The sequence below is a fragment of the Cyanistes caeruleus genome, chromosome 14, assembly GCF_971803275.1.
Source record: "Cyanistes caeruleus chromosome 14, bCyaCae1.hap1.1, whole genome shotgun sequence".
NCBI lineage: Eukaryota > Metazoa > Chordata > Aves > Passeriformes > Paridae > Cyanistes > Cyanistes caeruleus.
In genome coordinates, this window is record NC_141714.1 from 15,267,950 (window position 1) to 15,294,316 (window position 26,367).

The 26,367-nt window shown below is 56.3% G+C and overlaps 3 protein-coding genes across 4 annotated transcripts; all 3 read left to right on the forward strand.

Annotated features, from left to right (window-relative positions):
• The first annotated feature begins 3,220 nt into the window (after positions 1 to 3,220).
• On the forward strand, positions 3,221 to 6,277 carry LOC111928597 (transforming growth factor beta activator LRRC32-like). The gene is made up of 2 exons (XM_023925960.2): positions 3,221 to 3,743; positions 4,255 to 6,277. The coding sequence occupies exons 1-2, from the start codon at positions 3,639 to 3,641 to the stop codon at positions 6,199 to 6,201; spliced, it is 2,052 nt and encodes a 683-aa protein (XP_023781728.2). The 5' UTR covers positions 3,221 to 3,638; the 3' UTR covers positions 6,202 to 6,277.
• Positions 6,278 to 12,873: 6,596 nt separating this feature from the next.
• Positions 12,874 to 16,774, forward strand: LOC111928735 (protein Wnt-11b-like). The gene is made up of 5 exons (XM_086850421.1): positions 12,874 to 13,009; positions 13,098 to 13,318; positions 13,703 to 13,980; positions 14,699 to 14,991; positions 15,705 to 16,774. The coding sequence occupies exons 1-5, from the start codon at positions 12,939 to 12,941 to the stop codon at positions 15,877 to 15,879; spliced, it is 1,038 nt and encodes a 345-aa protein (XP_086706547.1). The 5' UTR covers positions 12,874 to 12,938; the 3' UTR covers positions 15,880 to 16,774.
• Positions 16,775 to 20,564: 3,790 nt separating this feature from the next.
• IGBP1 (immunoglobulin binding protein 1) lies at positions 20,565 to 25,539 on the forward strand. 2 transcript variants are annotated; one of them, XM_023925958.2, is made up of 6 exons: positions 20,565 to 20,847; positions 21,371 to 21,670; positions 22,817 to 23,012; positions 23,872 to 23,957; positions 24,591 to 24,694; positions 25,025 to 25,539. In XM_023925958.2, the coding sequence occupies exons 1-6, from the start codon at positions 20,657 to 20,659 to the stop codon at positions 25,171 to 25,173; spliced, it is 1,026 nt and encodes a 341-aa protein (XP_023781726.2). In that variant the 5' UTR covers positions 20,565 to 20,656; the 3' UTR covers positions 25,174 to 25,539. The 2 variants fall into 2 exon arrangements, with proteins under 2 accessions (XP_023781726.2, XP_086706551.1); XM_086850425.1 differs by having other exon boundaries at positions 20,639 to 20,847; positions 25,028 to 25,539.
• The last annotated feature ends 828 nt before the right edge of the window (positions 25,540 to 26,367 follow it).

The window sequence follows — 26,367 nt, forward strand, 5'->3', positions numbered from 1 at the left end:
TTTTTTTTTTTTCTGTTTTAATAGCAACTGTCCTGATTTTAGATGCGGTTTTTAGCCTTCTTCCCCCCACCCCTTTCCTTTTGGCACCCTCCTACCTAAAATAAGTGGTGATAGAGACTTTAGCAAAGGAAAAAAAGGGATTTTAAAATCCGGTCCAGCATGAAGTCACCACTTTTTCTTTTCTCTGAGCCCTGCTGAGTCTAGTCATGACTCGATTTCTGGTGACTAATAGAGGAGCTGGGACACTATTGTTTCTTTTGGCTTCTTGAGCAACTCTGTCCCGTTACCTCCCCTCAGCTGGGGAGACCTAAAGCCATAAGATGCTCTGGAGCTGAGGCTCAGGCACAAATTGCTCTGTTGTCTCAGCCCTTGGCTCACACTTGCTCGGCTTGGTTGGGGTTTTGTTTCCCTGTGTTTCTTTCCAGAGCCTGTTTGTGCTTTCAAGAGGGGAGTGAAGTTGCAGCCTGTGTAGAAACGGGACAAATCCAGAAGTGGCATCTTCAGCCTGGAGCAGGGGAGGTTTTGGGGACCTCAGTGCCTAAAGGGGCTCCAGGGGAGCTGGAGAGACACTTGGGACGAGGGATGGAGGGACAGGACAAGGGGAAGTGATAGGGTTAGGTGGGATAGAGAGATGGAATCCTTTCCTGTGAGGGAGGGCAGGCCCTGGCACAGGCTGCCCAGAGAAGCTGTGGCTGCCCCTGGATCCCCTGGAAGTGTCCAAGGCCAGGCTGGACAGGGCTTGGAGCAGCCTGGGACAGTGGAAGGCGTCCCTGCCCATGGCAGGGGGTGGAACTGTTTGATCCCACAGCCCAATCCTGTGATTCCATGATTTGGTGCTGGCTCCGTGCAGAGGTGGCTCACGGTCACCTGCAGGGTGTGGAAGGGACATGTCCCAGCTGTGCTGCGGCCACCGAGGGCCCGCCCTGCCTGGAGCATTCCTGGCTCCATCCCTAGCGAGTGATGTCCCTTGCCAAGTGTTGCAGTTATTGGGAGACAGAAATTCCTCGGGGCAGCGGCGTTGGCCGCAGCCTCGCTATTCACAGGAGCCGTGCACTTCGGGAAACAACTGCGTGACAAATGGGCTGCTCCGGCTTTTTAGTGGCTTCTCCTCCCTTCAGCCTCGACATGTGGGACGGGCAGGAGCCTTGGGGGCTCTTCACTGGGCTCTGTGGTTTTATTTCCTTTCAAACGGATTAAGAGGGACATGTTCCTGTGACAAGAATGAAGCGAGACAACTGTGTGCAGCGAGAACATGAAGCAAATCGTTAACAGGACTGCTTTAGAACAGGCCTGAGCAGCAAGGCTGGGGGCAGCCGTAAATAACGGGGGGTTGGGAGGGCCGGGGATGGAGTTGGCATTCCTTGTCCCCCGCTGGCAGGATCTGGGATGTGCTCCATGGCTGCGGGCAGGGGGGGCAGAGGGAGAATCCCTTTGCTCTGTAAAAGGCTGGAGCACTGCTGTCCCCTCTGGTGTGTGCTCGGGGTGTTGGAGGAGAGAGCAATTCCTTGGGATGCAGGAGGGAGCAATTCCTTCATGGAATGAACGTGTGAACATTTTTCTGATGCTCACACCAACCAAAGTGTGAGTTGGAGATGTGGAATTGGAGCTGGCTGCAGGTGACCTTGGCAAACAGCTTTTTCCTGTTCCCGGTGGGATGTCCCTCCCCAGGCACTCCAGGAGCTCCCAGGGAAGGTCTGTACAGCCACACTGTGCTTTGTGAGGGGACAGCTCCGTCCTTCAGGGCTGGGAGAGGCACCGTCCCTGGTGGGATCAGAGCTGCTGAGGAATGCCCTGGGAATGCACGGAAGGAAGGGCAGATCCAATGGACTTGGATAACCAGGAATCCTTCTGCTCCCAACAGCCAGGCTGGAGCCCAGCACCCACAGTGTGGATGTGACCTGGACAGGTGCTTCTGTCCCCGCTTCCTCCACACTCCAGTCCTGCTGCTCCTTCCTCACACCCCTTGGAGACTTCTCCCACAAAATCCTTGGGGGAACAGGGAATCCCTCCAACAGACCCTGCTGGAGCCCTGGAGCCATCATGGAGGGCTCAGGAAGCACAGGATAGCTGGTTTCAGAGCAGATCTCTCCCTGTTCAGGCCGTGTGGTTCACTCTGCCTTTATCACAATCCACGAAAAACCTCTCGGTGTTTGCCAGCTCTGATCCACACCCGGAGCTCCTGCAAAGGGAGTTCCCAGCCCAGGGATTCTCTGTAGAAGTCCCAGATCCAAATCAGGGACTTTTCAGCTGCTGCCAGGGGCTGTGTCACCGTGCAGACCCAAGCCCAGCAGTTGGGGTGCAGGGGGACAAGCCGGGCTTCCCCGGGCGTGGCAGGGCTGGAGTGCCCAGGCTGGAGCGCCCAGGGCCGGTTCCGCTTTTGGGAGGGCTGGGGGGGTCATCCAGAGGTCGGTGTTTCCCTGGCAGGAGGAGCTCACATCTGCACAGATGTGCTGTGTGCTCACAGCTGCTTCCAGCCCCACCCAGCCCCGGCACGGCGGGGCATCAGCCCAGAACGCTGTCCCTGGCCTGTCACTGCTGTCCTGCCTGCCATGGATGCTGGGGACACCCGGCCAGCTCAAGGCTGAGTCACATCCTGAGGTGACAAAGTGGCCCCCACCACGGCAGCTATCAGAGGGTGAAGGGTAACTCCGATGTGTAACTATATATATATTTACTATTATTATTATTATTATTATTATTATTATTATTATTATTATCATCATTATTTTCATTATTTTCATTATTTTCATTATTTTCATTATCATTATTTTCATTATTACTATTATCATTAGAATATTTATTTATTTATTTATTTATAATCTGTGTTTATTTATTTATGTATTTTATGTCTATATATTATTTCTTTTTCCTGCCAGGCACCTCCAGGATTAGAGCATGAGCTCCGTGGCTGAAGCTTCACATCCTTGGACAACCCCTCAGCAGCCTGAGCTGCTCCTTCACATGGAATTGGCCACACTGAGCCAGAAAAAACAAAAAAAAAACAAAACAAAAAAAAAAACCAACAAAAAAAATACAAAAAAACACCAAAACTGTGCATTTTAGAGAGTGCCCGTGCCCCGTGAAGCATGAGGGGAGTGTCCCCAAGGAGTATGTCAGCACTAGGTGGCACAGGGACACGGAGATGCCACCACAAAACAAGATCCCTGTGGGTGGGGCACAGCTCCGGGTCTGGCTGGGGAGGGAATGTCACTGCCGGGGTGTGCCAGGAGCTGTCCCTGGCTCAGGATGGCTGCAGAGCCATCACCAGCTGCCCCTGGTGTCCCGGGAGCTGGCACATCCTGTCCCTGGCACAGGGAAACTCCCCCAAAGCCTCTCAGCTTTCCTACGAGCCACCTCTGCCTCGGGGCGTTTGATGTCACAGCGGGTCCAGCCGGTCACCTGAGCCCCCTCCTCCCCATCCTGCCGTTTCTCTTTCCCTTCCCTGTGGCTTTGTGCCGTTTTTCCCCCTCTGCGAGCTGATGTCTTTCTTTTCCCACTTCCGTAGCTACGAACACCCACATGCCTTATCTCCTTCCCCCATCCCATCCTGAAGCCTATTTATACAGAGCCTGGCTCCTGCCCAGCCTGCCAGCGACGCCGCAGGAGCGGGACGGGGCTGGCAGCGCCCGCAGCCCAACATGCTCTGGGCTGCTCGGGGATGTTTCCTGCTCTGGCTGCTCCCGTCCATCCTCAGAGCCCGGGCTAGCCCGGAGACGAGGCCCAGCTCCCCGCTGTGCCAGCAGGTAAGGCTGTTTTCCAAGGAGCACCTGGGCTGGGATGGCTCCAGCAGCGTGGCTGGGGCTGCCAGCATCCCTCTGGATCTGGATCTCCTCCCTGTGGCTCTCACCTCCCTCCAGACTCCTCTTTAACTCTCCCAGCTTTTCCTCTGTTCTCCTGCCTTGGAGCTGGTCTCCTGTGAGGTGGTCCCTGGCATCCAGCTGCTCCGAGGAGGGAGTGCAGGGATTCCAGTGAGGCTTGGATGGGGAACAGCAGGTTTCTGTCACCCCAGAAAGAAATCAGCTGCTCCCCATCCAGGTTCTCAACTCCAGAGGAAACATGAGCGAGGGGAGAGCTGGAGCCTACACAGCGCCCCTTCCTCTGCCTAAACAGGGATGCTCTGGACCAGCTGGGCTTGGGAAGGGGGAGCAGTGTGCATTCCCACTTCTCATGCCCATCTTGGACAGCAGCTGGCTTGCCTGGAGCTATGGTTGTAGCCTCCTCCTCCCCATTCACACCTCTCCTGTCTCTCCACAGAGCCCCACGAAAGCGTCTTGCAAAGGAGTTGGCCTGCGGAAATTTCCCAAGGAGCTTGGCCAAGGAATTAAGTACCTTGAACTCTCCAACAACTTCATCCAAACCCTGTCAGGCAGCAACATGCCAGGATTTGGGCAGCTGGAGTACCTGGATGTGTGCTTCAACCAGCTGGAAGCTGTATCAGCCACCGCCCTGGCTCAGCTGCCTCGGCTGCGCTCGCTCCTCCTGGGATCGAACCGCCTGGACCGGAATTACCTGGCTAACGGGGAAGCTTTCCATCTGCTCAGGAATATAGAGGTCCTGGACCTGTCTGTGAATAACCTGGAGAGCCACATGGCCAGCTGGTACATCAGCAACCTCACCAGCCTGCGGGTGCTGGATCTCTCTGGGAACACGATGACCAAGCTGCTGGCAGGGACCTTCCGGAACTCGCCGCTGCTGCGCCAGCTCGACCTCAGCAACAACTACATCATGGAGATCCAGGAGGGAGCTTTTGAGCCTCTGGAAGAGCTGGAGGTGCTGAACTTGGCTTTGAATTCCCTCCACTGTGTCTCTGGCTTCAGCCTCACGCAGCTGCGAGTTTTAAACCTCAGCCTCAACGCCCTGGAGCTCTTCTCCTCTGAGGAGGAGGGAGCGGAGCCCTACCTGCTCCGAGTGCTTGACTTGAGCCATAACAGACTCCTCTCTTTCCCAGAGCTCCCCAGAGCCCATGATCTCACACACTTAAACCTTTCCAACAACCTCATTTCTTCCCTGCTCCCAGGCTCAGCCCATCCCAGGGAGTTTGTCCTGCTCTACAAGGAGATGCAGAGGTTCAACAGGACCGTGCGTCCCGTGGCCGCTCTGACACACGTGGCTGACCTGGATCTCAGCAATAACCGCCTGGAGCTGTTCCCATTTTCCTTCTTCCAAAGCCTGGGCTCCCTGCACAGCCTCAGCCTGGCAAGGAACTGTCTCCAGGACGTGGCCAGGGAGTCTGCCTCCAATGGCATGGAGCTGTCCGTGCGCTGGCTGGATCTCCAAAGCAACGCCCTCCGTGTGCTGCCACGCTGGTTCTTCAGTTCCCTGCCTCACCTGGAATCCATGGATCTGAGCTCCAACAGCCTCCAGCCCTGTGAAAGCCAGGGGAGTGACCAGGGAAGGGATTTGGGAGGGGATTCTCACACGTCAGCCCCCGGAGACACCTGCACCCCCTTCTACAACGTACCTCACCTGAAGCACCTGAGCCTGTCCAAGAACAACATCTCCAGGCTGCAGCCCCACGCCTTCAACCGGACCCCGCTGCTCTCCCTGGACCTGTCTGGAAACAGGGACTTGTCCATGCCCATGGGAGCACTGGGGGGGTTGGAGCTGTCCCTGCAGGAGCTCTCTCTGAGGGACAACCAGATGGACGAGGGCCAAGCAGCGCTGCCCTGCCTGGGCACTCTCCGAGTGCTGGACCTGTCGGGCAACCACCTGAGCCTGCTGCCCACGGGGCTCTCCTGCTCCCCGCTGGAGAGCCTGGACATTCAGAATAACCAACTGCAGAGCTTGGGAACAGCTGGGAGCTGGTCCCACAGCCTGAGGGCAGTGTTGGTGGCTGGGAACCCCTGGAGCTGCTGCTCTCTGGGCTGGCTGGACACGCTGCGTGCGGCCGGCGTGGCCGTGCCGGACCTGCCCCAAGCCCGCTGTGTCTTCCAGGAGCACGGCCGGAACATCTCGGCCAGGATCACCAACACTCCCCACTGGATCTGTCCCCAGCCCGAGGGTGCTGCCTCCCTGGCTCTGCTCGTGGCCCTGATGAGCCTTTCCCTCCTCACTGCCTGGGCTTTCTGCCTCCTGAGGAAAGGACGGAAGGCTCCGGGATGTTCGGGGCTTGGGAGCAACAGGGTGGGAGTCTTCCAGCCCCATCCCAAAGGAAAGGGGCCAGCTGAGGAGAGGCCAGCTGACAGCATCACCCAAGTGTAGCCCAGACCTGCAGCCATCGGTCAGAACTCTAATTATTATTAATAATATTAATATTAATAATATTATTGTGGTTTAGGTCTCCCTGGTACCTGTGTGATTTGTGAACCCAGTGACAGGAGCGTGGTGGGTGCTGGGCTCTGAGCCACCTCCCCTTCTCCTGAAACGAGATTCCCACATCCTCTCTGATCCCTGCCAGAAGTTAAACATGGAATTTGGGGTGCCATCACACATTTCCATCATTTGGAAACCAAGCCCTGGGCTGGCTGCATTGAGCACCCCCCTTCCTCCAGGTCACACTCAGCTGGATGGGAATTGTCTCTTTTGGGGCCACCTGGGTGTTTCCCAGCTTGCCCAGCAGCTCCTTTAAGAAGGTTTAATAGCTCTCCTGAAGCATTCCCAAATCCAGGGAGAAGCAGGAGGGAATGGGAACGGTGCTTGGGGGTGGCTGGCAGTGCCGGGGTGGGGAGGGGGTTTCTGTGGGACTGTGCCCACCTCTCTGTGCCCTTCCTTGCTGCGGATGCTGGGAGAAGTTCCACCCTGTCTTCACCCACTGGGATGGTGGGAATGGGAGAAGTGGGGGTCTGTGCTGTCCCTGGCTGGCACAAGGTGTCCCACCTGCAGTGCCAGGACCCCTGAGGTGAGGGTGGCAGAGACAGCTGGTCCCAGCACGAGGGAAATGCTGCCCAAGTCATGGTCCTGGAGGGGTTTGGCACCCTCTGAGCACCCCCCAAAGCCAGGGGTGATCCTGGGGCTCAGACCCCAGCTCGGGAAGGCAGCAGGAGGAGGTGTTGAGTGGGATTGTCTCTGTGTGGCGGTGTCCATCTCTCCCTTGAGTGACCTGTCCAGCTTCCCAGGGCAGAGTGGGAGCACCTGATGGGCTGGGCCAGCTCCAGGAAGTATAAAACTGAAGCTGCAGTGAAACCTTAAATGTTTCACATCCATTTGGTTCAACCTTGGAAGTCCCCAGCTAGGCCCAGTCACCTCCACACACCTGGTGGGCTGGGGCTGTGGGAACAAAAGGGCTTGGAAGTTACTTAAAATCCCAATTGCTTCATTTTCTTCCTTTTTTTTTTTTTTTTTTCCCCTTTCAAGCTTATCATGGTTTTACTGGGAAGCAAAAAGGGCATTTTTGGTGTAAAATATGTCAGGGCTTCAGCTTCCTGCACTGGGAATAGAGCTCTAGGACCCCTGGTGAATTTGGTGGCCTCCACATTTCCACCCCTGCCTCAGTTTCCCTCTGATGCAGAGCCCTGCCACAGTGAGTGGCTGTGGCAGGGGCGCCTGTCACTGTGTGTCACCACCCTGTAGGACCCTGGGGACAGGAGGAAACCCAGCCTCCCCCTCCTGGGCTGCTGTTTGCTGGATCTCCTGCTCCCACACACCCCCTTCCCCTTGGAGCTCCTGTCCCCCTCAGGTTATGACCCCCAGCCACAGCCACCACAAGCCTTGTCCTCTCCCATCCCGCTGCTTCCCAGCTCCATCCCCAGCGCTGTCCCCAGCTGCTGTCCCTGGGGAGCCGGGCTCTGGCCATGGAGTGTCCCAGGAGCTGCTGTGCCCACCTGGGGCTTCTCCCCAGCACTGTCCCCTGTGCTTGGGTGACACCTGAGCTCCCTGGGGCAGGGATTTGCTTTTCCCGGTGTCCACAGGTGAGTTCAGACTGTCCCTGGGGCAGGGATTTGCTTTCCCGGTGTCCACAGGTGAGTTCAGACTGTCCCTGGGGCAGGGATTTGCTTTTCCCGGTGTCCAAGGGTGAGTTCAGACTGTCCCTGGGGCAGGGATTTGCTTTTCCCGGTGTCCACAGGTGAGTTCAGACTGTCCCTGGGGCAGGGATTTGCTTTTCCCGGTGTCCACAGGTGAGTTCAGACTGTCCCTGGGGCAGGGATTTGCTTTCCCAGGTGGGTGAGCTCAGCCCCGATGCCGTGCCAGCCTCCTGCCCCAGCGCTCGGTGACATTGCAGGGACCCTTCAGGTCCCCGAGTGCCTTCACTGGGTGTTTCTGGTTCATTTTTGCTGCCTCTGCTCCTCGTTTAACCCCTTCCCAGGCTGTGCTTCCCACTCGTGGCCCCGGGAGATGTCCTGGCTTTGTGCTGCTGCTCCCAGCAGCATCTTCCTCCCCTGGAGCTGGGAGCTGGGGCCGGGCGGGGACACTGGGGCCGGGCGGGGACACCACGTACCACCGCCCGCTCAGGGACACCATGTGCTGCCGGCAGCCGGTGCCAGGCGCTGCCTCGGGCATCCTGAGTGTCCCCAGCCCTGTTTATCCAGTGTCGTGTCCCCGCGGAGCAGCAGCTGGCAGGGGTTGACCCCTTCAGGGCAGTGGCACTTGGGGACAGCGGCTGCTGGTCCTGAAGTTTCTCTGGGGATTGAAGCATCTGCTGGAAAATGCATTAAAAAGAGGGCAGGGAGAATCCTGGGGCTGGTTTTAACCCACAGGAAAAGCTCCCAAATAACAGGACTGGATCTCAGAGGGTTTTTCCAACCCTAAGGATTCTGTAAAGCCCAGGGGAAGGGGGGAGAGAGAGAACTTCCCAGGCTAAGGGGAGGCTGTGAAGGTGTGGAAAATGAGCCAGGGCAATGGCGTTGGGTTATCACCATTGCTGATGTCCGGGATGACTCAGAGAAAAATGAGATTTCAGGTTGTGCTCTGGTGGATTTGCCAAGGATTGGATCCAAGAGCAATGTCCCCTTCATCCAGTGCCAGGAGCAGGACATGGGGTGAGCCTGTGCTGGCCCAGGGGACAGTGGGATGTCACCAAACCACGTTTGTGCCCCCAAAACCAGCACGAGGCCAAGAGAAACCCAGAGTCTGTTCTGAGTTCTGCACTGCTCCTCATCCGGAGCTTCCCGTGCTTTAGGGGAAATGGTTTCCCTATCCCAGGCGTGTCTTGGCATCTCCAGTGCTTTCTTGATCCAGAAGGAGGGCAAAAGATCTGTAGAATATTAAAATTTTGAACAAATAAAGCGGCGATGCCAAAAATGTTGCATTTTCATGTCAGGCTGGAAGGCGGCAGGAGTGTAAATTTTGGTCTGACAAAAAAAGCAGCAGTGATTAAAATGTTGTGACCATTGACAAATTTTCTAGAGAACTGGTTGAGAAATCCAGCGAAACTCATTCTTTCCAGTGGAAAGCCTTCACATTTCCCTGGATCTGCATTTTCAAAGAAGAGTAGATTTTTATCAAAAATTTCCACCGAGCTGTTTCACTAACCCAGGTGGAAATTACCTTCCCTCAACTCACTTCAATTACAGCAGTTTTTCTTTTCCCCTTTTTCTTCTGGTTTTTTTTTTCTTTTTTTCCCCCTTTTTTTCATGGTCCAGAGCTTCATCTGCTGCAGGAGCTGAAGGATATCCAGGGAAGTGCCTGGCAGATCCCTCTCCTCAGGCCACCCCAGCCGGGCAGAACGAGGCGAGGAGAGCGTTTCTCCTCCTCTGTGCTCAGACAGAGCCTAAATTAACCTAAATCTCCCCAGTCCTGATAAGATAATGAGTCCTTTCACCCAGCTGAAGATAAATCCCCTTCCAGAGGGCTGCTGGAGGTACCATTTCTTTTATTTTCCCTGATATTGCTGCAGTGCCCATTCCCAAATCCTTTTGATCTCGTGGAGGCACGTCCTCGTGCCGTGTTCTGGCTGCCTGGGATGTGCTCCTGGTGAATGTGGCGCTTTCTCTGTGGCTTTGGGATGGGACAAGAGGCTGGTGGCACCTCCAGGACACCGCCCTGTGTCTCTCCCATCCTTCGGGCTGCTTCCCATTATCCCTTCCTGCCACGGCTCCGTGACTGGCACAGCTCCCCTGGCAGCTCTTCCCAGCCCGGGCGTGTCGTTCATGCCACTTTTGCTCCTCTGCAGGGGCCGTGGCCGGGCTGGGATCTCCATCTCGGGGTGTGGTGGATGTGGAACATGTCACCCCAGGTCCCCGCTGCCTTGCAGAGCCTCTGCAGCGTCACCTCCCCGGCTGGGGGGGACAGATGCTGCCACATGTTCTGCAGCTGGATCCTCCCTGCCAGCTGTGCCAGCTGTGCCAGGGCTGCCTGGACGGGCCAGGGGCACAGGGGGAAGCGTCACCCCGTGTCGTGTCCTCACCGCCGATGCGGATCCGCTGTCCCCGCTCCCAGATTTGGGACGCTGTGGGGACGGGTGACACTGGCAGGTGGCTCTGCAGGATCAGGTCCCTGCCACCCCCACCCGGTGCTCTCTGGGAAGAGGAAGAGGATGGTTTCCCTGAGCTCCGTGGCAGGAAGGGCTCCTGCCACCCGGGGTGACCGTCCCGCTGTCCCCAGCCTCTAGAGGGGACGGGATGCTCCCAGTGTCCACCAGCAGCAGGAATCTCATCCCCAGCCCCTGGGCTGTGCGAGGAGCAGGAACACCAGTGCCACACGACCGTGTGCCACCAGCCCCTGTGTCACTGTCACCACACTGGCACAGCCCCAAAGGGATGTGGCTCCTCGCAGGGCCGGTCAGTAGGTGAGAGTGGGGTGGGGAACCGGGGCCAGCGGGGCCTGAGGGGACACTTTGATGGCAGGGAAACCCCAGGAAGGTCCCTGGATCTGCCACTCCTGAGCCTGGGAGTCAGAGGCCATTGGGAGCTGGGCCAGTGCATGGGGACTCCGTGTGCTCACACGGGTCACAAACCACTCACAGGTGTTTGCTTTGGCCCCTGTCTGAGTCCCAGGAGCGAGGGACACCAACCTTTGGCCCTCCAGGACAACTCTTTGCTGTTCCTCCACTAAAGCCTCATCCCAGGAGCTCTGACCCAACCCCAGCTCTGCCCCTTTAGCCCCTCCTGGAGCTGTCCCCTCCCTGTGTGACGGACACCAGGCAGGGGGGACGGACCTTTCCCGATGTTCTCCAGGCTCCTTTGGTCTCCCCGCTGCCAGTGAAGCCCCAGCTGGGGAAGGGAAGCCTCTCCTGGGCTGGGAATCCCCTCCTGCCTCGCTCCTTCCCTCAGGGCCAGCCCAGCTTGGAAGGGGAAGGAAGGGGTATTTTTAGCACTCACCCTCCGGTTGTTCCAAGGATTGAGCTAAAAAGAGGAATTGACGTTCAAAGGAGGGCTGGCTTTGCTTTAAAAGGAAAGGTTTGTGTTTTTCCTGCTACTCAGTTGTTGCAAGACTTTCCTGTGAAGAGGGGTTGGTAAAAATACCTCTGGTGGGAGGTGGCAGCCTGTGACATCGGTGCACAGTTCCCTGTGCTGGCCCTGCTTCCCTTGCCCAGTTCCCAGGGTGAATTCCCATCCCAAAGGAAGGGATGGGGTGGGACTCAGCCCCCTGTCCTGGTGCTGATCACAGCTCCCATCACCTTTGAAGGGAATTCTCTCCTGCCAGCCCATCCTGGAGTGGTTCCTCTGCATTCCTGCCCTCCAGCACCTTTTCCTGACCCTTAGGACCCCCCTGGGAACTCAGGTGCCTTCCCAGCTGCCATCCAACCCCAGCATTGTCCTGGCAACCCCCTGGAGATCCTCCAGGTCCCAAAACAAGACACCATCCACACCCTGAGGAGGAGTTTAGCTGGAAGACACAAGGGACAGAATCCAAAACACCAGCTTTGGTGTTTAGGGAATACAGACTTGGGTTATCCCTGCACTCCTCCTTTCCTCTCTGCCCTTTAACCAATCCCCTGGTAACTGCTTGGGATTCAGGAGTGGCCTGGGACCCTTCCTCCCCCTTTGCATCCCGAGGGAATCGTTTGGCAAGGAGACTCGAGCCGTGTGTCCTGGTTTTATTGTGTGTGATCCCAAATCAAAGGAAGGTCACGAGGAGACAAAGCTCAACCATCCAGGCACGTCCTGTCAAGGTGAGAGGTCACAGGGGGATGACAAGCAACCCCCAGCTTGGTTCTGTCAAGGAAAAGCACCTTCCAGAGAGAGGGGAAGTGGCACAGCCAGGGAGAAAGTGAAAGCCTAAAAAGTGGGTTTCAACCTGTGACCCTTTCCAGAAACCTGGGGTCAGCTGGGCTTGTGTCAAATGTCACTTCCCAGCGTGGGAAAATCCCGGCCTACCTGGTTCCTCACGGGCTCCCAGCAGCACTTTTGGTTTTGGACTTGTAGGAGGGAGAGATCCCGAGAAATGCATCTTGTGACCAGCCCTGGTGCCCTGCCACGGCACCTTGGGCAGCCCCTGCTGGCACTTCGGGGCTGGTGCCTGTGCCAGCTCAGGGATCTGCACTCTTCTGGGTCAAGGAAAATGTGCTTTTTCAATTCTTTTGTAAAGAAAACAAGAAAAAAAAAAAAAAAGAGAAATTACGAGCCTGTGCTGACCCTAAAGGAGGGTGCAGCCGGGGGTGGGCTCTGGGGACAAGGGACAGGACAGGAGGACACGGCCTCCAGCTATGCCAGGGGAGATTTAATTGGATATTAGGGAAAATTTCTCATGGAAAGGGCGGCAGTGGTGGAGTCACATCCCTGCAGGGATTTAAAATCCACGTGAATGTGGCACTGTGGGGACATGGGCAGTGGTGGCCTTGGCAGTGCTGGGGGAAGCGGCTCATCCCTCAACCCCCTCCCGGGCGCCGTTTGGGGACGGTCACTGCTAATGACAGCTGGACCTCCCTCCAGCCCCTCCTTGTCCCTAACCCTGTGAATGGCACCGAAACCGCCTTTGTTCCCCTCGCCGGGGGGCAGGACCCGCCACCACCGCTGCTATAAAAGGGGTGGTGGGGCCGAGCGGTCCCAGCCCCATCCCAGTCCCTGTCCCAGCCCCATCCCAGTCCCTGTCCCAGCCCCATCCCAGCCCCATTCCCGGCCATGGGCCGCCCCACCGCCGCTGCCACCGCGCTGCTGTGCCAGCTGGGCCTCTCCGCAGCCATCCAGTGGCTGTGAGTAGGGAACCTCTCCCTCCAGAGCCCCTCTTGGCGGTCCCTCGGGGCGCCGTGGCCCCCCCGGTGACCCCAGCTCTCCCCACAGCGGGCTGGCAGACAGCGGGGTGGCCTGGAACGAGAGCCAGCACTGCCGGCTGCTGCTGCCGGAGCAGCTTCAGCTGTGCCGCCGGCACCTGGAGGTGATGCCCAGCATCGTCCGGGCTGCCCGCCGGACGCAGGAGCTGTGCCAGCAGAGCTTTGCAGACATGAGGTGGAACTGCTCCTCCATCCGGGGCGCCCCCAGCTTCGGCCCCGAGCTGCTCACAGGTAAGGGATGCTCCTCCCGCAGAGCCGCTGCTGCCGCTCTGCCCCGGGAGCATCCCGGGCTGCCGGGGTCTCCTCTGCCCTGGGTTTCTGTTTTGGGGTAAATATCCTGCCTTTACGTGGTGCTAATCCTGCGCAAGCTCCACCTGGGGGAGGTGACAGACACTAAGTTCCATTTCAAACAGCTGCCAGAGGCTCCAAAGAAAGGGGGGAAGAGGTGGGGATAGGGGCAGGTTGATACAGGGAGCACGGGTTAAAAAGCAAAACTTGAGAGGCTTTGGGTTCGTCCGGCTGCAAGACGAAATAAAAACTCCTCGAGCGGTGAGATGTGCCAGAGGAGAGCCCGGCTGGGCAGGGAGGAAGGAAATATCTCTGTTTTCTCCGCAGGAACACGGGAAGCCGCCTTCGTGCACGCCCTGGCAGCGGCGGCCGTGGCCCAGGGCATCGCCCGCTCCTGCTCCTCCGGAGAGCTCCCGCTGTGCTCCTGCGGCCCCGGCCCCTCCGAGCCCCCCGTGCCCGGCTCCCGCTGGGGCGGCTGCGGCGACAACCTGAGCCACGGCCTCCAGCTCGGGGCCGCCTTCAGCGGGGGCTCCGGCAGAGCCGGCACCGGCGGCACGCCCGGGCTCAGGGCCGTCAACCGGCACAACGGAGCCGTGGGACGGGCGGTGCGTGCGGGACCCCCGGGCTCTGCAGGCTGGCATGGGGGATGCGGAGCCCACCGGGGCTGCTGAGGTCTGGGATGGGGTGTGTGAGCCCGCTGGGACTCTGCAGTGGGGCACACAGTGGGTCTGAGCCCCCTGGGATAGACGGAGCCCGGCACCCCTCGCAGCAGAGGCAGAGGTCCCTCATTTAAGGCAGCAGGCGCCAGCCAGGTTTTTGGGATGTCCTGAACATGAGGAGGCAACAAAATGGTTAAAAAGTGTGTGAGCACACACACACACACACACACACACCGCTGCCCACCCCCAGCCATCCCATACCCCTTCCACAACCAGCACTTCTGACACCTCACACCAGCGCTCCCAGTTATCTGATATTTCACACCACTACTCCCCGTGCTTCTTTCCACCCTTCTCACTGGAAACAGGGCTTGTCCTGCCCCACTCTGGCTGGGCTCCCCAGCCCATCCAGTCTTCCAGTTTCCATCCACTCCTGTTCTCCAAGTGAGGCTTGGGAAGCCTCCAGCCCCTCTGCCAGCTCCCCTGGGAAGGTCCCCAAGGATCAGGTTCTTATCAGAAGGGATTGAAGCAGGGCTGAGCCCCTGATTTCCACATTATATCCAGCTCTGAGCTCCCCTGAGACATCCCACGGGTGCCCTTGGGAGTCAGTCCCTGGGGTGGTACCAGGAGAGAGCAAACTCAGCTGTTTCCCTGTGCTCTGCAGGTGCTCAGTGACTCCCTGGATACCAGGTGTAAATGCCACGGGGTTTCAGGCTCCTGCTCAGTGAAGACCTGCTGGAAAGGGCTGCCAGACCTGGGTGAAATCGCCTCTGACCTCAAATCCAGGTACCTGGCAGCCCTCAAGGTGACCCATCGGCTCGTGGGGCCCAGGAAGCAGCTGATCCCCAAGGAAGAGGATGCCAGGCCAGTGACAGAGATGGATCTGGTTTATCTCATCAACTCTCCTGACTACTGCACCCCAAACCCCCAGCTGGGTTCTCTGGGGACACAGGACAGGTAGGAAGAGCTCATCCTCTGATTCCAGGAGTGCCTGTACCGCTGGGTTTCAGTGTCCTGGGAAGCTGATGTGGATGGGCTGGGGTGAGCTTGCAGCACATCCCTGAATCCCTGTCTTGTGAGACCCCACCTGCTCTGCTGCACCCAGGTCAGGCCCCCAGCACGAGACAGGCATTGTTCAACAAGGCCATGTCTGGCCACAGAGCTGCTCTGAGGGCTGGAGCCTCTCTGCTCTGGGCCAGGCTGGGAGAGCTGGGGGTGCTCACCTGGAGAAAAGGAGGCTCCAGGGAGATCTCAGAGCCCCCTCCAGAGCCTGAAGGGGCTCCAGGAGAGCTGGAGAGGGACTTGGGACAAGGGATGGGACAGGACAAGGGGGAATGGCTTCCCACTAATGGGGCTAGATGGGATATTGGGAAGGAATTCTTCCCTGGGAGGGTGGGGAGGGCCTGGCACAGGGTGCCCAGAGAAGTTGTGGAATGGACACATCCCTGGAAGTGTTTAAGGCCGGGCTGGATGGGGTTTGAAGCAGCCTGGACCTGTGGAAGGTGTCCCTGCCCCCGGCAGGGAGTGGCACAGGATGATCTTTAAGGTCCCTTCCGACCCAGCCGTTCCATGATTCCATGACCCTGCTCTGAGCATCGTGATCATCTCTGACCTCCGGGAGAGGCCAGGGCCTGGGAGGGCGGGTCCCCAGCTCCCCCATCTCTCCACAGGCCATGCAACAGGAGCTCTGCGGGCAGTGACAGCTGTGACCTGCTGTGCTGTGGCCGTGGCTACAACACCTACACGGAGGAGGTGCAGGAGCGCTGCCACTGCCGCTACCGCTGGTGCTGCTCCGTGGTGTGCAGGCGCTGCCGGCGCAGCCTGCACAGACACGTCTGCAAATAAGGAGGAGAAGCCGTGCTGGCACCCACCAGGCATGGCTGGACACCAGGAGCCCATCCCAAGGGATGCCCCCAGCAAGGAGGAGGCTGTGCAGGAAGCCTGGTCTCTCATGGAGAGCCTCAGACTGAGAGATTTTGGGAAGTCCTTTCCAACCCAGACCTCATGGCAGGACAAAGAGCTGCCCTCCTGCAGCTGGTCAGTGGCCAGCCCTTTGTCTCCATCTGGGAAAAGCCCTTGATGATTCCACAGGCCCCTTTCTCCAGGGAGAATGGGGACCCTGGGCTGCCATTGTCCCTTTGCAGGAGGATTCTGACAGCAGCCTGAAAGCCGGGAGTGATGGATGGAAGGGGTAGAGTTATCCACTGGGAGAAGGCTGCAGGGATGAAACGCTGCTGCTTCGGGTGAGGGGTCACAGGCAGCTCCTTTGGGAGCAGGATTCTACTGTGGGCTCATCCAGGATGCTCCTCCTCAGGGGAAAACACTGCTCCAGGGCCCTTGGCAGCATCCCAGTGGAGACCATTTGCATGGAGATGCTGCTGCTCTCGTTGATGGCAGAGACACCAGGGACAGCAGAGCTGCTGGGGGCTGCCAAAACTGGGCAGCCTGGCAAAGCCACCCCTGACCGTGTGTTCACAACCCAGCCATGGCACCTTCTGTCCCCATGCCAGGGGTGGGAGCCCATTCAATACTGAAATTCTCATGGCTTGTCCCTCCTGCCCCTCCTCCTGGCCCACTGAGGACTTCAGCCCATTCCTTCCACCCAGGTGTGTTGGAATTCTGGCCTGGAGAGGGGACACAGCTCCAGAGCCTTGGGGAAGCAAGAAATAACCTTTAATTTCTGTACTTCCTGTAAGGGGGATTCTGGTGTGTGTTTTTAAATAAATGTTTTTACTCTCTGTGCCTTGTTTTCTAGCACAATCTTTCCTCCAGGTCCTGGAGAAAGAGGCTGTAAGGAGAACCTTCTGTCCATAAAGCCCCATGTCCACACTTTTCCTTTCACACATCTGAGGACCAGCTCAATTTCAACTCTTTCTGCTTCTCACTGGCCCAGATTTGCCTTTAATTACAGATCCCTGCCTTCCTCTGCTGCTGTTTTATCCCCTGGTTCCTCAGGTCTCTGGCTGCCTGGGATTCAGGGCTGGTGCTGGAAACTGTGGCAGTCCAGGGTTATTTTCTGATCCTTGGGAATGTGGGCTGGCTGAGCCAAGGGTGTGAACAGCAAGGGGTTGGGAGCCAGGGATGGGGTCTCCCACATTTCCTTTAGCAGGGAATCTGGCCAAGAGCTTGGATGGGATGAGATCTCTGCTGCAGCAGCCTTTGGAGGGAAAGGATGAGTCCAAACAGGTGCTGGAGAGACTCGACAGCATCAGGAGGACAGGTAAATGGGATGGGAATCCTCGGGTGGATTCCTGCAGCTCCAGCAGTGCCTGAAGGCTCCAGCAGCTCCGCTTTATTTTCGGTTCCCATTGACTGGAGCTGGCCACGCTCAGCCCGAGCCCAGCTGGACGATTACTCATTTCCATATCCATTCCATCATTTTTAATGGTCTCTGCTGGGTCACGGAATCAATTCACGAGTTTTTCTCGTAAAACATCCCCTCGCCTTAATGTGCTCCAGGTTTCTGTGAGGGCAGGGGAGGAATCAGAGGTGGCTGGAGAGGATGCCCGGGCTGGAAGTTGCGCTCGGGGAGTGCCAGGAGGGAGTTAACTCTCGTTATCAGTTGTTGATGTGCCATCGACTGGCTCTGCCTGCTGCCATCTCCCTTCCAGGAGCGCCTGGAAAACCGCAGCTGCCCAAGGCCAAAAGCTATCTCGAGTTTTCCTTTTAAAATGCAATTAGGGTCAGAGCCCGGCATTCCTCAGAAGAAGGAGTTTCAGCTGCCAGGCTGCAAAACAGCCGCAGTTTCTGAGTCCGGAGGGCCGCAGGTACTAAATTAGGATTGCTTCAATGCCCTCCCTCCATCCACCTCCCGGCGCATCCCAGATCACAGGGAGGTGACACCGGCAGGGGCTGCGAACTCCGCCTGCATTGCAAAACCAGCTGGTGAGAGGAAAAAAAACCCGGGAAGGATCTTGTGGAGTGAGAACTCCAGCCAGGAGGGTGGGAAATGTGATTTGCATTTGGTAACTACAAACACGCATCGCCTGAGGGAGAGGAGAGGAGCCACAATGGCAAGGAATGCCCAGGGGAGCTGTCGGCATCGCTGCTAGAGAGGTCCCGTTGGAATTTCTGCCTGGGACGAGGCAGGGTCAAGTGCTGAATATGCAGAATCCACTCCTCCTCTCCCTCCTTGACTCCAAGCCCGGCAGGGAAGAGCTGGAGGGGTCCCCGTGCTGCCGGAATCCTGCGGGAAACGGGAAGGCGCCGGAATTAGCTGGAGAGTGCAAAGGGTCAGGCTGGCAGGGGGTGACAGCTCTGTGACAACGCTCCCAGAGGGAGCTGCTGGAATCCGGACCCACACCTGGAATTGGCAGGGATGTGAGACCTGCAGGGCTGGGAGCATCCCCCAGGAACCGGGAGCCAGAGGATGGATGCAGTGGGAATGATCCCCGTGTTTGTCCCCAGGGGTTTTAAGGGAGTAACGTTGGTGTGAACGCGGTTATTTGTTGCTGGTCAAACTTGTGCAAACAATAAAGTCTGGAGAAAGGCTAGTGATTTTCATGGATTCTTTTGATTTTGCTGTTAAAACATTGATTTATTTATTTTCCCTTTTATTTCCTTATTCATTGAGGGATGCTGCATAACTCATTCCAGGAGGGTAATACGAGCAAGGGTTGGTAATTAAACATTTTGGAGGAAGGATGGCTCTGTGTTAAGGATATGTTGGGACGTTTCTTCTGCACAGCTCCCACTGGAAAGTGGATCAGGACCTGCACCTGCTTTTCCTTGTGCTGCTCCCAGAGCTGAGCCAGAAGGAGGAGAAAGCCCAGGATGGGGCTCAGCTGTGGATGGACATCTCACAGAATCAGGGAATCCTGGAATGCTGTGGGTTGAAGAGACCTTACAGCTCATCCAGTTCCACCTCCTGGCATGAGCAGGGAACCTTCTCCTACCCCAGGATGCTCCAAGCCCTGTCCAGCCTGCGCTGCTGGGAGTATTTGGGGGATGTTGCTGTGACCTTTGGGATGGTTGGTCCATGCACCCTCACACCACAAGACACACACATGAGTAAACGCCTGTATTTAAGGAAAAACCCTTCCCTCTCTGTTCTCCTTTATTCCTGGGGTGTTCAGCAGTGTCATGGTGCTCGAAGGATGACAAACAAAAACAGGGATTGTCCGTGTGGGGATCTTCAGCTGAGGGAAAGGGACAAACAGGGGTGAGTAAGAGCCGTAAGATCTGAGGGGGAACCAGCTGCAGCCTGAGGAATTTGGGGTGTAGCTGGAAGGTCAGCTCTGGCAGGGCTGTGGGGGGCTCGGAGGGAAAGCAGCTCTCCATCCCTTGGAATCATGGAATTCTTGGATGGTTTGGTAGGAGGGACCTTAAAGCCCAACTTGTTCCATCCTCTGCCATGGGCAGGGACACCTTCCTCTATCCCAAGCTGCTCCAAACCCTGTCCAACCTGGCCTTGGACACTTCCAGGGATGGAGCAGCCACAGCTTCTCTGGGAAATCCATTCCAGGGCCTCCACATCCCCAAGGGAAGGGTTTGATTTCTCCCAGGCTGGGCAGCCATTCCAGCAGGAAGGGAGCCTGGGGACTCTCTCCTCTGCAGAGCAGACACTGACGTGGCCATCAACCACCCCGGGGCTGCCATCCTGCTGGGAATATCTGGATATATGGGAATATCCCATCAGACCTGGGGCCAGACAGGTTTTGAGGACCCACAGCACACCCGGGCTCTGTGAGTAACAATTCATTGCACAATCTGACATAGGCAAGAGGAAAACAAACAGAATAAATCATAAACTGAGTCATCCTCAGGGGCTGAGTTAGAATTACTCAGGAGTAATGAGCAGTAGTAGTGGTTGCTACATCCATACTTTGCTCACAGCCAGGTCACTCACCTGTATTTCTAAGGGAAATAACCTGCTCCTAAAAGCAGAGATTTAAGCCTAAACTGCCTGATTCCTGGTTGAATTTTAGAGATTTTAGGAGTGAAATAAATAAAAGGGGGGGGGGGGGGGGTAAGGAAAAAAAAAAAAAAAAAAAAAAGAGAAAAGTCACATGTTCCACTTGTAATATAGAAAAACCAGAGAAGAATAGGAAGGTGCTGTGCTTAAATAAATTGATATTTATTGACATCCAGTACTGAGCTATTGAGGATCTTCACCGTGTACCCCTTTTATACAGCGGGATAACAGATGTCTTCTGCCAATTTATCTAATTAATCTAATTTTTTTCCAATTCCTCACACTCCATTCCTGCTCTCCCTGACAGGACCCGTGCGGGCCGGTGCGCCAGGCAGGACCTGGCAGGGAAAAGTGTGAGGGCACTGGAGGCTTCTGAGCTCCCCCGGTCTCGCCGAGCCGCTCCTGCCCTCAGCTCCTGCTCGTCCCGGGGGTTTCGGGGAGCTTAATGGGCGCGGGAAGAGCGCGGGGCCATCACGGCGCCCACCGGGGCCGCTGTCCCTCAGCCTGCCCTCACCAGCATGGCGGCTCCCGCGCCCCGGCTATGCCTGTACCCTCCCCAAGATGGCGCCCGCTGGAGTTCTAGCCGTGACCTCCCCAAGGTGTCGCCCCATGTCGTGGCTATGGCGGTGACCTTCCCCAGATGGCGGCCGAGACGGGTACGGTCGCCCCCGACCGCGCCGGAAGTGGTGTCAGCGCCGTTCCCGGCCCATGATGGCGGAGACGGGCGCGAGTGGCCCCCGGCTGGCGGAGTTGCTGGCGTTGGGACGGCGGCTCTGGGACGAGCTGGAGGCCAGCACCGAGCCCTCCTCGGGAGCCCCGGCCGTGCAGGACAAGGTGCGGCAGGGGCTGGACGCGCTGCAGCGGGCGACGGCCATGGTGGCGCAGCTGGAGCTGTTCAGGTGAGCGGAGGGGACGCGTCTGAGGGGACAGGGGAGGGTCCCCGGGTAGGGCAGAGGTGAGGCGGGAGCGGGATAGAATCACTGAGGTTGGACAAGATTCCGAGACCATCGAGTCCCACCTGTGATCGATGCCCACCTTGTCACCCAGCCCAGAGCACTGAGTGCCACGTTTGGGCGTTCCTTGGATACTCCAGGGGTGGAGACTCCAGCACCTCCCTGGGCAGCCCCTTCCAATGCGTGACCGCCCTTTCCATGGAGAAATTCCTGCTGATGTCCAACCTGAGCCCATCCTGGCACAGCCTGAGGCCGTTCCCTCTCCTCCTGTCCCTGTTCCCTGCGAGCAGAGCCCGATCCCCCCCGGCTGTCCCCTCCTGTCAGGGACCTGTGCAGAGCCAGAAGGTCCCTCGGAGCCTCCTTTTCTCTGAGCCCCTTTCCCAGCTCCCTCAGCTGCCTCTCACAGGATGACTCTACCCCCTTTCCCATCTCCATTCCGTTCCCTGACTCCCTGCTCTCTCCCTCGCAGCGAGAACGAGGAGCTGGAGGAAGTGGCCTCAGCCGACCTGAAGTACATGCTGCTGCCGGCGCTGCTGGGAGCCCTGACGCTGAAGCAGGTGGACCTGAGCAGGAGAAGGGAGCACCTGGAGAGTGCCCGGGAGCACTTCCTGCGCTTCCTCAAGCTCTGCAGGAACTACGGGCTGGGATCTTTCCAGCTGCCCCCCGGCATCTCCAGCGAGGAGGAAACCGGGAGCCCCTCGGCCCCCAGGGACCCCGCCCAGCCCAACCTGGTGGCCATGGCCGTGAGCAGGACAGCCAAAATCGAAAGGTGCAGCTTTGGGAGTCACTCTGGGAGGAGCGGGAGCCTGAGGCAGTGCAGGGTTGGACAGGGAAGAGCTTCCCTGGGCGTTGTAATAATTTGACCATAAAATGCTCATTTTAAGAGATGCAGCTCGCTGTTTAATGGGTGGGGCTAGGGAGGGGCATTTGTGTCTCCAGTTTCTGGTCTCTGAGGAAAAACTGCTCAAAAACTTAAAATAAGCTCTTTAATCTTTCATAATTAATCTTACAATTAGTTCTTTAATCACTGCTGGCACCATAAAGACTTCCAAACTGGAAGTTTCCTACCAGTGGGTTCATTAGAGCTTGAAAAAAAGGTGGTTGGTGCCTTTGGTGCTCTGGTTGGGATTTTGGCCACTGTATTTATCATTGTGGCAGAGCTGAAAGGTCCAAACTGGGCTGGGCTTGCTTAAATTGTGTAGAAAAGCATAGAAAAATATGATTTATATTCTAATTGGGAAGGGCTTTTTTTTTTTAATTACTCTTTCATGCTCCTTGTTCTCTCAGCTCCCAAAGGTTGGCTCTTACTGTTCATTCTTCAGATGACAGTAACTCAGGGAAGGAGGACACAAGGATTTAGTTTGGAAGCTTTTTATAGGAGTAGTTTCCCCTTTAATAACTAATTCCTGAAAAAGTAAAGATAAATTTACCCTGGAAGTTTATTATATAGGGAGTTCTTCCCTTTAATTCCTGAATAGGTCAAAAAGTCCAAAAAGCCAAAATTACATTTTGAAAAACACCCACACGCGCAAAACCAACCTGAGAAGTTGGAAGAGCATTTTATTCTGTTTGTGTGACACGGAATCAACTCAAACCAGCCATTCCATTGATTTTCTCAGTCCTGCTTTCTCCAGGAGACTGATGTTTCCAGTCTCGCCTAATTTTACCAGGACAGCTTCAATTTCCAAGAATTCCTCAATATTTAGGAGGAGAATAAAATCATTGAGGTCTCTCTGAATTAAGTGTAATTTTACAGCTGCTTTTAACACACAGGAGAGGCTGAAATTCCAACAGGAACCAGCACAACTTCCATGAAATTTGGTTGGACCTCTTACAAAGGGTGGTAACGATCCCAGGGCTAGGCTGGGCTGGAGAAAAATGATTCCATGATCTGATTTTGCTGTGTTTGAGCCAGATACAAACAGAAGAAGGAGCTGGAGAACAAATTGGCCTCCATGAGCAGCTTTGTGGAGAGCGGGACAGCGGATGAGGATCAGATCCGGGAGTTTTACATCCTCCAGATCCAGAAATGGATCGGCACCAGCCTGGAGGAGGTTGAGAGCATTGACCAGGAGCTGGTGATCCTGAGGAGCAGGGATGCAGCCAGGCAGGTGAGGGAGCTCTCCTGGGATCCAGGTGCTGTGGGATGGGCATGAGGGGATGAGTTCCAGAGGAATTCAGTGGCAGATTTTTATTCAGTGACTTCCCAGTTGGAATTGAGCCAAATCACAGCATGAGCTGATGGGCTTTTCTCCATTCTGAGTTTTGGATTGGGCTCTGCTGCTATACCTTCCCCACAGTCCCAGCCTGTGGAATGCTGGAGCTTTGAATATGGGAGCTGAACTGGACTGTGCAAGGCTTTTCTGCAGATCCCTATTTCTGAAGAACAATTGGATTTGGAAATTAAAATAAGACCCTTTTGTTTTCTGTCAAGCCTCCACTCCTGGTCTGCAGCATGTCCAGGTGTTATCAGCCCATTTGGAATGACAGAACATTTCCCACAGCCCTGCAATCCCCGTGCAGAACATTGTGTCCAGGATTTCTGTGACCTGGCATGTCTGCTGGGAACAGCAGCTCCTGATGTGCTGGCACAGCCTCCTGGCAGGGCTGGTTTGGGGGGGTAATTTTTTGGCACTGCAGGACTCAGATCCTCTGAGGTGATCTGGAGATGCCATGGAATGAAGGGTTCAGAATGTTCCACTGGAACAAGAAACATCTCCTGCTCTGCTCTGAGCTCAGCCCAGGCAGCTCTGCTTTGACCCCAGCAGGTGGCACAGAGGCACAGGAAGTGATTGCACAGCTGCAATTCCTGATTTAAACCAAATTCAGGCCTGGATTCTCCATCCTGGGGGGTTGCTCTGACAGCTGAGGTGTTTCTCCTCTACAAGACTTTTAATAACTTCAGGATGGGAAGCAGAGGGGGAATTCTCATCCCCTCAATGCCTTGGTGACTGTTGTTTGCATCCCCAGGCTTCAGCAGGTCCCCGTGGCCCTTCCCGGTCAGCCAGAATTCCGATGAAACCCTTCATCCTCACCCGGGATGCTGCTCAGGCCAGGTAGGGATTGGGATGATCCAACCACACTTTGGGGCAGTGCTCTCATGTCAAGCCTAAAATACTGCATCAAGTGCAGAAATCCAGGTGGTGCCTTCATGTCTGCACTTGAGTTTGTGGCACCCTGAAATCTGTGCAGGTATTTTGGCACCTTAAGGACAGAATGGGATAGAAACCAGATTTCCTGTCATGCTTGGGGCATGATTTATGCTGAGCTTTCAATGTATCTGCTTCCAGGAATGTCCTGGGGCCACCTTCCCCTATCCCAGGTTACTCCAGGCCCTGTCCAACCTGGCCTTGGGCACTTCCAGGGATCCAGGGGCAGCCACAGCTTCTCTGGGCACCCTGTGCCAGGGCTCACAATCCTCACAGGGGAGAATTCCTTCCCAATATCCCATCCATCCCTGCCTTCTGGCAGTGGGAAGCCATTCCCTGTGTCCTGCCACTCCAGGCCATCTCTATCTTTCCCTTGGGCACAGGAGGGCCACAATTGGGTCACCCCAAAGCCTTCCTTGTGACATCCTTATATCCTTAGCACAGATTGGATCATGGAATGGCCCTGTGCCTCTTGCCTGTGTTCCTGCTCGTTCCAGGGGATGTCATTGCCTGGTTTTGGCTGGTTTTGTCCCACTGCAGGGTGTTTGGAGCTGGCTATCCCGGGCTGCCCACCATGACTGTGGATGACTGGTACGAGCAGCGCCGGAGACAGGGAGTCGTGTCCTCCGCACACAGGGTTCCAGGTATGGAACAGAGATGGGAGCAGGGGATTTGGGAAGCCTCTTGAGAGGATGGGTGAACAGGGATGTGTGCAGGGTATGGAACACCCCCAACTATGGAAGAATCTAAGCTTTATTAGGAAAACAACTGGGTTAGATTATGCTTGGCCTGTCCAAGGCCAGCTTGGACAGGGCTTGGAACAACCTGGGATAGCAGGAGGTGTCCCTGGTGGCACTGGATGGGTTTGAAGATCCCTTCCAACCCAGCCCATTCCAAGGTTCCCACTCCTGCTGTCTGGCAAGCCCAGCAGGACTTTGGAGAACCTGGATCTCCTCCCTGTCCCTCCCCTCCAGCAGGTGCAAGTGATGAGGAGTTACAGAAGCAGCAGCAGGAGACAGAGGAGGAGAAGGATGATGAGGAAGCTCTTCAGAAAGCTCGGGACTGGGACGACTGGAAGGACACACACCCCCGGGGCTACGGCAACAGGCACAACATGGGCTGATGCTCTGGCTGCCGGCAGGGCCTGGAGATCCTGGGAGAACAACCTGGAGAGGGAGGCGGGAATACAGTGTACATAGGTGGAGCATCTGGGAATTCCCTGGATGGACAGGGGACAGGATGGCAGGAGGACACGTGACCCCTTCGCATTCCATGTCAGACTGGGGGCACTGGTCGTGTTGGGGGGTGCCCCAGAGCTCTGAGGGACAGTTCCGTGTGGGTCAGGCTCCCTGTGTGTGCCCTTCCAAGCAGAGCTCCAAGGGGAGCTCCATGGATTTGGAAACTGCTCTTTGTATTGTGGGTGGATATATTTATTTTTTTTTTTCCTCTCTATTTTAAGCAAAATAAATTCTCTTTGTGCTGCCTGGTTCTTGCTGTGAAATTCTCTTGCTCTTCATCCCGAGTTTTTCCAGGGGGTGAACCCCAGACACTCTCATGGAGCCCACAGGGGACAAATGGTGCCATATTCCAAGACAAAGTAGTCAGTGTGCTTTGAAACTCCAGAACAATCCCTGAAACAGGGAAAACTCTGAATCCCCCCGGCACCATTCCTGAATGAGGGAGGACACACCTGGCACTGAGCTGGCACATCAGATGTGTGCAGGAAGGTGAGGAGTCACAGCTGGAAGCTCTGGAAGTGCCCAGTGTGGGCTGGTAGCTGTGGAGGGATTTGTTCCAAACCTGGTAAAACACTGGGATGGAAAAGCAAGGCATAGCTGACACTGTGTTACCTGGAGCAGTGTCACCTGCACAATGCTTCCTTTCCCTGGGACAGTGGGATTCTGTAGAAGTTTGGTGGTTTTCCTTCCTAATAGCAGGATTTGGGCACAGCTGGGCTGCAGGAGTTGAGGTGTTTTCCATGCAGCAATCCCTGTTCTCAGAATTGATCCACACCCAGGAAGCTTGCAGGGACTGTGGTCCTTCCTCTCAGGTACTGAGTCCCTACAATTCACAGGAGGGGTTTTTGGGTTCCAGATCTCCCAGGAACGTTTCCTACTTTCCCACCACAATCCTGCAAGTGTGTTTATCCCTTTCCTACACTGATGGTAGCCAGCACTTCCTAGGAGTGTCTCTGGACAGCTGGATCCTGAGGAGTGGCTTCAGGGATTTATTCCCTGTGGATTCTCTCTGTTCTTGGGCTGTTGGCCTGAGGCCCCACCTCAGTGCTGACTCTCTGCTGCTCCTATTTCCCTTTCTC